General features: G+C 41.3%; 1 protein-coding gene across 3 annotated transcripts in view; it reads left to right on the top strand.

Moving 5' to 3' along the window:
- Positions 1 to 13,769, top strand: part of CDH4 (cadherin 4) — a 627,456-nt gene that overhangs the window by 403,184 nt on the left and 210,503 nt on the right. For 2 of the 3 annotated variants that reach the window (XM_044986658.1, XM_044986660.1), the window contains one exon: positions 4,054 to 4,233. In XM_044986658.1, the coding sequence (XP_044842593.1) occupies positions 4,054 to 4,233 (180 nt within the window). The remainder of the gene's footprint in view (positions 1 to 4,053; positions 4,234 to 13,769) is intronic. The other variant, XM_044986659.1, reaches the window with a different exon arrangement.

Here is a 13,769-nt window from a genome sequence, read left to right as displayed (position 1 = left end):
GAACTCTCAGTATTAAGAGAGTAGGAAGGAAGGATGGTCCAGTGGTTAGGTCATTAGCTGTGTTCAAGCTCCTCCTCTGGTACAGACTCTCCGCATGACATCAGGCAAGAGTCTCTGTCCCTTCGTTCTCCATGTGTAAAATGGGAGTAACAGTGTCTCACATGGATGTTGTGAGGATAAATACACTACTGATCGTGAGGTGCTCAGATGCCATGGCAATGAGTCCTGTGTAAGTATCTAGATAGATAGATCATATATCTCTGAGCCCAAGGGGTTAGCTAAACGAAAACTGTTTCACAGCGAAAAAATCAAATTGTGAGCTGGATTAGCAATTAGTATAATTAAGCTTCTATATTTACATTCCACATTTGAGTTGGGCATTAGATCCTTGCACGTTCAAAAGAACACGATATATTGCTGGTGTTTATAATTGATCGTTGTTGCTATTCCTGAGAAATTCTTGGATATTTCAGTCAGAAGAATGAACAGGTCTGGCATTCATTCTCACCAGACTTTGTTACAACATTTGTCTCACAGTTTTTGAAACAGCAGAAAAACATGTTCAACTTATTTAAACAACACAAGAGAAATTAAGGCCGTTAGAACACATCAACAAATGAAGATGAAAAAGAGTTGTTGGGTTTTTATAAATAAGATTGTTGTTGTGAGGCCCTTTTTGAAATTCTGCATACCAAATTCAGAGACATGTTGACAATGTATTCTAGTGTAGGAAAACATCATCAGGGCAACAAGGAAGCCAGTCACTGTCTAGTCACCTGCCAGCAAAGACTAAAAAGGCTGGTACTGCCTTGCCGAGCTGACACTAATTATTTCAGTATACACAGAGCTTTGGGATTCGTGTTAATTCTCAAGTCTGTCTTTAGTTCAGACGCGTTCCACTGTGTGAACTCAGCAGAGCACAAATTATTTGACCGTTCCTTCATAATCTGTCCCCACACTCACATGCCAATTATGTAAACGGATCCAAATACCTGCTCCTCAGAGGAATCCCACTTGGGAACTGCAAACCAATTAAAAATTAAAGAAAAAAAAGAACTATAGACTTCCTCATAGCTAGCATCTGATAGGCCTATTCTAAAGACACACATTTCTGAATATTTTCTTTATTTAATGCTGCCTCTTATCAGTGGTTGAGGGAAAGCATCTGTGGTGTTAAAGTAGAAGGGACCCTCTTGGAAATATTGTACTTTATGAATGGTTTACTAGTGGTAATGTCAACGGCACCTATTTTATATTAAAACATACTGGAAGTGCCTCCAAGAGCCATACTATGATGCTGTTCTCTTATTCATCACTTGCAAAAGTTAGTGCTCTTGCAAATGTATCCCAGTAGTGATCGGCAAAGTACTGATGCTACAATAGTGGTGGTGCTTTTGAGTAAAGGCACCATGTCTCATGACCATGTCAAGTCCTAAGGCTGATCACTATAGTTACCAGGATTAGGGTTAGAGTTGGTTGAAAATTTTCTCACTCTGAAATTTTTTGAAGGAAAATGGGCTAAATATTTTGAAAAATTAGCTCATCGTTAAGGTTTGTGCTAAACATTTTTTCCAAATTTCTCTCAAATACGTCAAACGTCATTGAGGTCAGAGGGCATTTTGGGTGCACAAGGAATACAGCATCACAGCCAAAGTCAGTATCCACCCAGCATTAAGGCCCAGATTTTAAAATGTGTGGCAAAGTACCTTCTCAGTCTCCCCAGCCTCTGCTGTTTTTAGCCCTGGGGAGACAGGCTTGGGCAATTGCAGTCCCCCTTAGGACTCAGGGGAAGTCTGTTCCCTGTCTTCCCACCAGCCTTATTTAAAGTAAGTCTTTTCCCTGCCTTGTGAGAGAGCGTACTGCCGCTCCTCCTGGGGAGGCTTGCTGCTCCAACACTCCTGGCAGCCAGGCTCCTTCTCTCTCTCTCTGCTTCCCCCCCTCCTTCCTCCCAGGAAGGGGGTTTAAAAAGGTCTCAGGCAGCCCCAAGTTGAAATCACCTGGTCCTAATTACCTTCAGGTAGCTCCCCCTCAGCTGATTCTAATTTGCTACCTTGGTAACCCTTTCTCAGCTGAACCTGATTGACCTGTAGTTGTCTCTCAGTTGATAAGGAGGAGGGCCTTTTAACCCTCTGGGACTGACTCCTACCCCCCTCTTGTAACTGTCTGTCCTGAGTTTATCACAAATGGTAACCTATTTTTAGGCACTATTTGCATCATTCAAATTTGCACTCATATTTTTTGAGCCAGCAGTGACTTGCAGGTGCAAATCCAACTCACTGTGCACCTGTAATCTAGTAGTGTGATGTCTAAATAATTTAATTTGCCCACATAATTAATTATAATCTTTCCTTATATATCTTATTCCATGCAGCATCCCACAGTGAGGAAAATTAAGTAAACCGATCAATGTAACTTTTGTGGCAAGAGTAAAATTATTGTGCTACTCATCACTAATGTGTAAATATATTCTGTGGCCCCAGTCCAAAAAGGCACTTAAGCATTTGCTTAACTTTTTGCATGTAATTAGTCCCACTGAAGTCAGTGAGGCTGCTTATGTGCTTAAAGTTAAGCATGTGCATGTTTGTAGGATTGGGCCTGAGTCACTTCTTAAGAAAGCCTGATACACATTATAGAACAGGGATCGGCAACCTTCGGCACGCGGCCCGCCAGGGTAAGCCCCCTGGTGGGCCGGGCTGGTTTGTTTACCAGCCGCATCCACAGGTTCGGCCGATCGCGGCTCCCACTGGCCGCGGTTCGCCACTGCTGCCAATGGGGGCTGCGGGAAGCGGCGCGGGCCAAGGGATGTGCTGTCCGCCACTTCCCACCGCCCCCATTGGTCCGGAGCGGCGAACCGCGGCCAGTGGGAGCCGCGATTGGCAGAACCTGCGGACGCGGCAGGTGAACAAACAGGCCTGCGTGCCAAAGGTTGCCGATCCCTGTTATAGAAAATAGCTAGATGCACAAGATAACAAAGTTCTTTGCTTTGTTCTCAGAACTCGCACACTTTCCTGGTTCTGATAATTTTTCTACAATTTGATTTTTTGCAGTGAGGATGGCAAAAAGATTGAGAGGCTGGGGAAACGATCATTTTTGTCTTCACAAACATCCACATGTGGCCCCTCTGAGATGTTAATGAGAATTTGTAAAGCTCAGGTGTGATTCCACCTAGTTCCCAATGGCAATGGCATTTTCTGTAAAATAAATAAATAAATAGATAAATAAATAAAATAAAAGGCCAGTGTTTGCCAGAAGGAAAATCAGTAATTTTCCTAAATTGGCCAAATGCAAAATCCTTCAATCTTTATCTCAGCTACCTTTTGTCTTTACAAAAACCTGCAATAAAACAAAACACCCCTCACAAAACCTTGAGAACTGCCACACGCAGTGAAAAAGAAAATGATTTACAGGCTGTGAAATATTACAACATTTCGCACACACCTTCACTGAAGACGTATGTATATATTCCAAATCAAGTTCTGTTTAAAAAATGTTATTTTATGTACAGAAAGAAGGAGCTGTGATAATTAACCTTTTCAACACCAGAGCAGAATTGTCGAGCCCTGATTAGTTAGGACAGACAGCTTACTTCCACAAAACCATATACTGAAAGGTATTGGTACTCTCTTAAAGCCAATGAGCAGGTTAACGTGGTACAGTGGAGTTAAAACACCTCTGAGGAGTTTTGTTATTTTTGTGTTTTGTTTTTCCAGTAGATTATATTTACTCAAAAATTGCACACTTCTTTATCCAAGACGCTCATAAAGCTTTCTGCAATTGGTATAATGAAGACAATACATTCTGGAAAGCAGTTTGATTTGGTAATGACCGTTCTATACATTATTGAAAATGAAGTGGCAGCAAAGATGCCAATAAAGTCTATTATGCCTCTGTGATGCAGAAATGTTTACTTCATTTTAATAACAATAATTTTTACAGCGACGCATGAACATTCCATGCAAGCAAGCGTCACCGTGGCAATAGTCCCAAGAGGTGATTTTTTTTTCCCCACTTGGAAAAAAACTAACTGTATCTTGCTTTCTTTTTCCTCAAAAGCAGCAAAAAGGGAAGAAAAATGCATCTACAGATTTTGCACCTCAACCGAGTGACACATTAATACCGTGGCGCCAGCCCCAGAACTCTAACGGGCTGAGAAGGCAAAAGAGAGACTGGGTCATCCCACCAATCAATGTGCCAGAAAATTCAAGAGGGCCCTTCCCTCAGCAGCTGGTTAGGGTAAGTGCAACTATTGAAATAATAATAATAATAATGTGGTTGGTCTGGTACAATAACAGGTGCACTCCAAGTCTGTAACACAGGAGATCTGGCATCAAACACAGCCTCATTTCTCTCTCTTCCTGAGCCAACGTCTGTCCTGGAGGTAAAGCACTTACGATCTGAAGCAAATTCATGTCTTCCCTCCCCTCAAATCCAACTCAGATGGAGTTTAATCACCTCCTTCTAGCTAATCCTGGGGGGAGAAGTTGGCTCCACTCTCCAAAATGGCAGGTTGCCAACCCTCTCAACTGGATAATGACTGCAGGTGTGAAGCCAGGAATGGTGACTCCTAAGTATGAAAGGGTGTTAGATCCTGAACATCCTTTCTCAGCTATCAGTCAGAGTCAGGATCCAGATGTACGTTTGCCTGTCTGAGAAGGGTATTGATGTACAAAGCTATATGAAATCCTTCATTAACTAGCTCCTACACTACATGTTGCTTGTTTCTTCCCTTACTATGGTGTTCATAGAGATCATCTCATAGCCCCAGGGGACATTATGTTGACATTTGGATGACAAAAATATGGACTACAGGATGCATTTGATTGCTGTTGATAAATGTAGCAAAATTACAAATGCATGTGACTGTTTGTTTTATGAGCTCTGATTTTGGTTTCCGGAAAGGAAAAATACTAGCTGTCAAAAAAAATGTAAATAAAATGAAGCCTCACTGACTGATATTTTATAATTCTTCCTTTAGAAAAAAATTGTGACATAATTGCAGAATTTAAGAACTAATTTTGAAAAAGCAGTGGTGTGTAATTTACATCCCTTGTCAGGAAATTCACCCCTCTCTTCTTGAAACAATGCTTGCCGAGCCCTTTCCTGGATTAAAATGAATTGCTGTCATTACCTGTTCCACACTGATTAGCTGATACTTTGCATGATACTTGGAAAGAGAGAGTAGTTTGCTCAATCCCACAGAAGTATCAGGAAACTTGATAAATCACATAATTCTGAAAGAAGCGCATTCACAACCCACCAAATATCAGGTGCAGTTGTGTTGTTGGTACAATATCTCTGCAAGGAGCACAGAGATGATTTGGGACAGAATATTATTGACAGTCAGATATTTTAATACCTGATTTTCTTTTTTAAAAAGAGGCTTTAATTTCCTTCACTTTGCTGCACACTTTTGCAGATACTGTCACGCTGCAGTTACTGTGATGTGAGGTAAAAATAGTACTCAAGGATTTATGTAGCCATACGTGTGTGCAATGGTATTTGTTGCACATATGAATGTAGGTGCAGAGGACATTTAGAGCACAGGCCTCTCTTTGTGAAAATCAGGTCCATGATGTACAACACAGTATTAAGGACCAAATTGTGCCTGTCAACTGCTGAGGTGCATGAGTGGGGGAAGGGTGCAAGAAGCCTTCCCTGGCATTCAGCATCCGGGCACACTCTGGCCTTTTAATGTGATGTCCTATTGATTGTAATTTGAGTTCCCCAAATGAATTAAAGGGAGAAAAACTCAATAACTCAAAAACCTCACTAAGCAAAATGGATAGTTTGGGTTACTTCTGAATTCCTGTCAGTATTTGAGTGCTACTCAGCAGGCAGGCTAATTGCAAAAAGAGGTCCCCCCACATTGCCTTCTTTATGAGTTTTGGCTGAAGAGTGACAGGAGGCGTTGGCTCCAGCTTATTAAACCTTGGCATATGTTAATGTTATCAGGTTACCTACTGCAAATGTATAGGTTCATCGTGGCTAATATCTCCCACATACTTGTTGTCATGGTCTGGAGATAAGATTGTAGAACTCCAGAATGGGAAGTCATGTTCACAAATGGGGAAGGCAATTGTTATCTTTTATATAGGTACAGAGGAGTAAATATTCACACCTTAAAGAAACACCAGTCTTGGGGAGAACCAGCTAGACACAGCAAACCCCCTCATGGCTTCAAGATCTGCTGTGCAGACATTAGTACAAAAATAAAAATAAAATAAAATAAATGAAATCAAAATTTGGACAGGGAGGGGAGGAAATGATTTAAAATACTGTGATTTTTTTGTTCTGCCTCATGCAGTGAAGAAGGAATTATAATGGAAGGGAAAGTCACAGCCTAGCACAAATGGCACAGCTTGATTGAACATGAGAATGCCTGGTGTTTCTGGTTTGTGTGTTTGATATTTGATGGTGTTCGGTCTCATCTGTGGCATCCAGTCCCTCGACCCATTTGATAGCCCCTATAAGTGGGGGTTGAGTGAAGTGAGTGCTAGCATGTGGTAAAGGTTAGACTCTGCCCTTTAATTGGCGAGAATAGGACAACCCCATGTTTTCAAAGACCAGAACTGGGTGCTTATTTCAATCCGCATGATCTTCAGATTGCCCTAAGGCATTCTGCTGTCTAATGGAGCTAGGTGAACAGTTCTGGTCTGATTTCAAACACTCCTGCTGATTGGGTGTTGGGTTTTTCTGTCCCATCTGTTCACATACTAGAGCAGAAAGAGCACATGAAGAAATACAGCATTGAGTCCAACGTGTGAAAAAAGAGAATGCGATCGGTTTTGTAAAGCTTTAAAAACTAGCAGTAGTTCCTAGACCCTGCACTTCCCTTTGGTCTAGAGAGCGCTATCTGAGCTTACATTTTAGATGCAAATATAGCTAATGAAAAGTTGTCCATCCATTATGATATCTATGAGTAGTCTTGTACATCCAAGATGAGGTGTCGAATGATATGAAAACCTGAACATTAAAAAAGACCCAACCTACTAGATGTACATTTTTATCCCACTGCTTGCTGGATTCTGTTTGCATTTTTATAGGTCAGACTAATTTGAAATGCATAGGCAAATCTTTCATGTGCTCTCCTACTCCTGCTTGCTATTGTGAAGGGGAAAATTCCATTTTATGGAAGTTGATTAGTTACTTGTCAGTATATTTAGCAAGGCTGTGCCTGAATGAAGTTTAAATCATAGCAAAGGTGAATGCAGCTTGATGGGAGCCATGTAGGGCTGCATTTCGAGCTATCTGGTTCAGTTGGGATCAGCTGTAATTCTCTGCTCGTTAAAGCGTTTCATTCTGGCAAAATGAAAAAGTAAAACAAAAAAGAACCGCACCCCCCCCCCAAAACTTCTACAAAGTTATTCCTGGGGAGGGCTGGAGGAGGGAATAGAATTCTTTCTGGTAGCTACGGGGTTTGGTTTTGTTTCTTTCAAACAACATCATGTCTGTTCATATGTGTCAACCACTAGAAGTTTGATTGTGTTTCGGTCGAGGGGAATACAATAAAAAAGAGAACAAATATCTGTTTGGGTTAGAGTGACCAGACAGCAAGTATGGAAAATCGGGACAGAGAGTGGGGGGTAATAGGCACCTATATAACACAAAGCCCCAAATATCAGGACTGTCCCTATAAAATCGGGACATCTGGTCACCCTAGTTTGGGTCTGGCTGTTAAGAAAACATTAGGAATATAGAAGCAAATTGTAGGCCAGATCCTGAGCTGGTGTAAATCTGATCCTGTGTGAATGTGTGAATATAATTCGCAGATGTTAAGGCCAGAATAGACCACCAGGACTATTGTGTCATAGCCCATAGAATTTCAACTGGTCCTTCATGCAGTGAAGGGAATCATCCTTTCATTCTATGTAAGCAAACACTATTGAACCCAATAACTGGGGCTGGAAGTAGAGCATATCTGTTTGAAAGCATCCAGTCTCAATTTAAAAACTCCAGATGATGATGAATTTACCACATCTCTGGGTAATCTGTTCCAGTTGTTAAATACGATCACTGTTTAAGCTGGATCTTATTTCCAATTTGATAGTTTCTAATTTCAGCTTCTAGCCATTGCATCTTACTATTTAGTTTGTCACCTTGAAGAACCCTCATAATATTAACTACATTCTTTTTGTGTAGGTACTTGCAGATCACAATGAATTCAAAATTCCAGCCCATGTCATTCCCTGTTTGCGCTCTGCAATACCATACAAAAGAACTGAATACAGTTCCTAGCTACCGTCTTTTGCGTATTGGCCAACAAGGAGTGAGTAAACCCTGGTACTAGGAAAGTACAGTCGTGGAATATGAATATTCCTCCAGTTGTATGGGAAGGGACTGTCATTTGACAGAACTCAAACCTAATGGTATCCCATGAGATTGATGAAGTACTTTCTAGCCCATTACTAACCAAAGAGGATATTAAATAACTTTTACTAGCGATAACGATTTTTAAATCAGCAAACCCAGATAACTTGCACCCAAGAGTTCTAAAAGAGCTGGATAAGGGAGATTTGTGGCCCAGTGATTTTTAATATACCTTGGAATATCAAGGAAATTGCAGAAGAATGGAAGAGTGCTAACATTGTGCCAAAATTCAAAATGGGCAAGTGGGATGACCCGGTAGCTATAGACTGGTTAGCCTGACATCAGTATTGGACAAAATAATGGAAAAGCTGATATGAGATTCAATTAATAGAGAATTAATTATATTCTTATCCTTTAATATATGGTCAATATGGTTTTATTAAAAATAGGTCTTGGCAAACAGGATTTGATTCTTTGATTAGATGACAAGTTTGGACAACTAAAGGTAACTGCATAGATGTAATATGAACATTTAACTTAGTATTGCACAACATTCTGATTAAAAAATTAGCACTATACAATATCAATAAAGGAACCCGTTAAATGGATTAAGAACTGGCTACTCAATAAAGAAGTTGTCAACAGGGAAACATCATGGAATGAGGGTGTTTCTGGTGGGGCTCTGCAGGGCCTGACAATATTTAACATTTTCATCAATGATCTGAAAGTAAATATAAAATCACTGCCGATTAAATTTGCAGGTGACACAAAGATTGGTGGAATGGTAAATAATTATGAGGAAAGGGTAGTTATACAGAGCAATCTGGATCAATTGGTAAGCTGAGTCCACTCAAATCAAATGCGTTGCAAGACAGCCAAATGCAAAGTTATACATCTCGGAACAAGGAATGCAGATAGTATGTACAGAATGGGGTGCGGGGGGGGCTGTATCCTGGAAAGTAGTGACTCTGAAAAGGCTCTAAGGGTCATTGTGGACAAGCATCTCTACGTGCACAATGTGGTGCTATGGCAAAAAGAGCTAATGTGATCCTTGGATGTATAAACAGGAGAGAAGGGAGTAAGAGTAGGGAGATGGTTTTTCCTCCATATATGGCATGAGTGAAACAGATACTGGAATACTGCGTACAGTTCTGGTGTACACATTTTTTAAAAAAATGTTGAAAAATTGTAGTGTGCGCAGAAAAAAGCCAGAAACATTATTTGAGGGCTAGAGAAATGCCTTACAAGGAGAGATGTAAAGAGATCGTTCTGTTTCATTTCTCAGAAAGAAGATTGAGAGGTGGCTAGATATGTGTGTATACCTTCATGGGGAGAAAATCCTGGGTATTAGAGGGCTCTTTAATGCAGCGAAGAAAGGCATAACAAGAACCAGTGACTGGAAGCTGAAGCCAGACTAGTTCAAATTAGAAACGAGGCACACATAAGAGTGCATCATACAGAAAGCAGAACTCCAGATCCCTGACTCCTCCAAATCCACAAACATTTTTATATAGAGCCCTGCCTCTTTCCCTTATTAGAACATTGGACACTGTTAACTCTGCCCCCGTGTGTATATGCACTGTAGTGCAACCTTTTATTGCTTGATCATGTGCTTTTTTCTCCACTGGATCCAGGCTGTATTCACTGTGTATGTTGGATAAAGACTGAGGCAGTGCTGCTTAGTGAAATGGCCTGGAGACCAGGGCACGCTTTCCTCATATGCTTCAGTTTTTGCATTGTGTGTCATGAAGCAGGTTAGTCTTTGTAGCACCAAACCTCATTTTCTGTAGAAAGTGTCTCGTGTATAGTGAGCGAGGCTGGGGGGTTCTAGAAGATGGTTGGTCTTGTGCTTAATGTACTGAACGGAGACCCATGAAATTTGGGTTGTATTCCTGCCTTTGACGCAGGCTTCCTGTGTGACCTACCACAAGCGACCAAAGCTTGTTTAGGGGCCTGAATGTAGATTTAGGAGCACGTTTAAAAAATAAACTTGTATTGGTATTAACATTATTAACATTTGTCAGCTTTCCATAGATGTATTATTAACTCTTATTCGTAACCTGTACGGTTACTTTTACAGACCAATTTGTGTCTGGGCAGCCTCTAATCATCGGTGCATTTATTTTGTAGATGCCTGTTGATGAAAATCTTGACTTTAATCTCTGTGCCTTGCTTCCCCCTCTGTAATAGGGATAATTCTTCCCTCTCTCACAGGGATGCTGTGAGGATAAATTCTTTAGTGTTTGTGAGGGGCTTGGATGCTATGGCACTGGGAGGCGTAGTAAAACCTGTAAAGAAAAGAACTCTCCATTCCGAACAATATGTGGATGATGTGTGGTAAATGAGGCATGGGGCCACACGCTGAACAAGGAGGAGAAAGTATTAAACAGTTGCCTCGTTCCCTGAGTGCTCTCTCCTCTGTGCACTGAATGAGGTCTATGGAAAAAATAGTATGTTACTGTGTAATAAAAGACTGTCTCATAATGTATGTGTACAAGGGAGTCGAATTAAGCTGCCCATTTCTGGGGTTCAACTGAACTACATACACTGTCAATGTATTAAAGCTCATCTTTGATCTCCCTTGATCCTGTTTGACAGCCCAGTCCCCTTGTTTCAGTGGAAACATCTGCTGCAGAGAGCCCCAACAGTCCACAAATGCATCTGGGGTCTGGTGTGGCAGAGAGGTCTCCTGACCTCACTCTCATTTATCTGCTACACCAGCAGCAGAGCGGGTGGTGTTAGAGCTTGTGTGTCATGTCCATGCCACCTCAGTAACTGCCAGTACTGGAGTGTTCCTCCAGGGTGTAAGATCCTGATTTTAAGCTTTAATTTAACTCTAACTCCCGATTCCACCAGTATCTGTGGTGCAAAGTGGTTGTATCACACCCAAGAATCTGCCCTAATTTGGGCAGACAACATTAACATTGTCTTTTCCCCAGCCTACACTTCACTTTATACCCTGCACCTTCTTGTGAAGTAGATTTTTTGTTGTACAGATTCCTAATAGACCCTATATTAGCTAGGTTTCTTATCACTGTGAAATTGACTATTCAGAATCCATTAACTTCTAGCTGTAAGAGGGCTACACAACACATGGCATTTGTCTGCAGTCAAGAGAAGGTTTTTTGAACAGAGGCCGAGGAAGGGCTTTCCAAAGAGACATCAGACCGTGCTTCCCTTGAGGGAGGGTATTGATGGTCTCAGTCAAGAAAGTAGACCCAGTACTTTCTCGCTACTATTTGCCAGCCATGAAAAAACATGGATCCAGCTCTCCGGTTGCAGCCAGGAACTACCCCAGCACTTCTGTAAGCTCAGTGAGTGTCACCAGCTGAAACTCATGCATTTGGCCACTCCAGTCTCTGTTGTGGAGTCTAGAGGCAGCCAGCTCAGTCCAGACCCGATAGATCTTCTCATGAAAATTCCTTAGAGTGAGAAGAACTTGATCTCATCACTGAGTTATGACAGACTGACTGGGTGAGGAGGAGGCAGGGCCATTTTCACACCAAGCCTATGCACAGTCTGGCTGGACATGGAGGGAAGCATGTGCTGCACCTCCCTATAGGAGACGCTCCAGCAGGCATCTTCCTGTGCTGCGATGTCTCTCCTGCTGCTGTTGTAGCGGCAATGCAGAGCCTAACCGTCTGCTGCTCGGGGCTCTGCCTTCCTGGCACCATCCAGCCCAAAGTCTATACAGAAAAAGATTAATAGCAGCAGGATTTCAGTTTTGTTAAGCACAGGCAGCCATAGCCCCAAGCTATGGTGTGGGATTGTACCGTGCATGTTTTGTTACCAGAATAGGACCCGCCGTACCCTGACTGAATGAAGAGAGAAAAATGATTCAACATACTGCTCTTCTTTTGACATGTCCATTCAAAACTCCTCATAAAAAAAAACAAGAAAGACAGAAGAAAGTAGGTTCCTAAATATGCACCATAATATATATTCATAAAACTACAATATGTTCCTCCATTTGCATTCTCCCCAGAGTACAAAGACTAGATGTCATTTTACATTTCCCGTCATTTCACAGAAGTATGAGGCCGGATCCTCAGCTGATGCAAAGCAGCATAGCTCCGTTTAAATTGATGGAGCTACACCAATTTACACCACTTTGGGAATTAGAATCTGGGCTGAAGAAAGCAGAAGCCCAGTGTTCGGGCGGGCATTACATGTACACACACGCAGCGGTAGCGATTGAAAAGTGCAACTACAGCATAAATGCTCCATTTGAAATTTTCAGCATTCAAGCCTATACTGTAATTATACATATTGTATTTCCTTGTATTCAGACCTTTGGGGAATTTATATTGTCCTTGCTAACGCCAGAGGGACTGGAAAAAAGCAGTCATTTAATGATTCAGCTGTCTTGGGCTCTATGATTTAATCAATCATATGAAAGAAATTTTTAGACCCTTTGTGTTTAGAGTTCTCTTGTCTGAGCAGAGAATGTTCCTTTTTTGAATTGCTTTAATAGCTGTATTTATGCAGCTGAAAGTTCCTTAAGAAATGAAAGTAAAATCAAATTGCTGAGAATGCCTAGATAATTTATTGGAGAATATTCAATTAGAATATATTAATATTTCAGATTTCCATCATTAATTTAATATTCAGAGATTTAATTTAGTCGTTGAATTGCTGTAGTGCCATGCGGGGGTGAGTTGTTAGGTTGAGTGCTTAAAACACCTGCCACAAATGGGTGACTCTCAGTTTGATTCCCAAGAGCACAAATGCTTTTCCACTAACACAAGTCTTCCGGCAGAAACCTAGACATTAAATCTTTCTGGGGCACTGAATTTTCCATAATTGCAGAATGGAATAATATCTTCAAGGAGAAATACATGCAATATCATATTTATTTGTGGATCAAAGTTCAGTCTGGGGAAAAGATAAATGAGGTGAGGTTCCAAATTTGGCTATGTATTATTGCAGAATTTCATTTTTCCTATTATTATTAAGGTAGCATTTAGGAACCCTGCTCTCAGCTCAGGGCTCCAATGTGCTAGGCACTGTACAGACAAATTGGGAAAGAGGACAGTCATTGCCCAAGAGAGCTTACTTTGGTGTCCCTACAAAATTTAACCTACATAATTTTCGTGTCTGCAAATGACTTGTGGGCACATATATATCCATTTGCATGACTAACAACCAACTTGTTGGTATAAATCCAGTAATATGCCATGCAAGGGCTAATATATGTGCCTGAAAGTCATTGCCAAGGCAAACTATGGGCCTAAATGTTGCAAGTACAAATAATGCCATGCGGGAAAGGGGCAGGGCACTGAAAATTTGGGATTCATTTACAAAGTGCTTTACACCCCCTAATGATCCTCAGCAAAACTGGGATTGGTGGGTATAGACTGGTATGCCATCCCCACCCTGCGCACTCTTGCTGGCTGAAAATTATCACCCTTCTATCACTTTTTTGTCTGTTTCATTGGATGGGGCAGGGTTCCACTCCAGGG

The sequence above is a fragment of the Mauremys mutica genome, chromosome 13 (genome assembly GCF_020497125.1).
Source record: "Mauremys mutica isolate MM-2020 ecotype Southern chromosome 13, ASM2049712v1, whole genome shotgun sequence".
Classification (NCBI taxonomy): domain Eukaryota; kingdom Metazoa; phylum Chordata; order Testudines; family Geoemydidae; genus Mauremys; species Mauremys mutica.
This window is presented reverse-complemented; position numbering and strand designations above follow the sequence as displayed.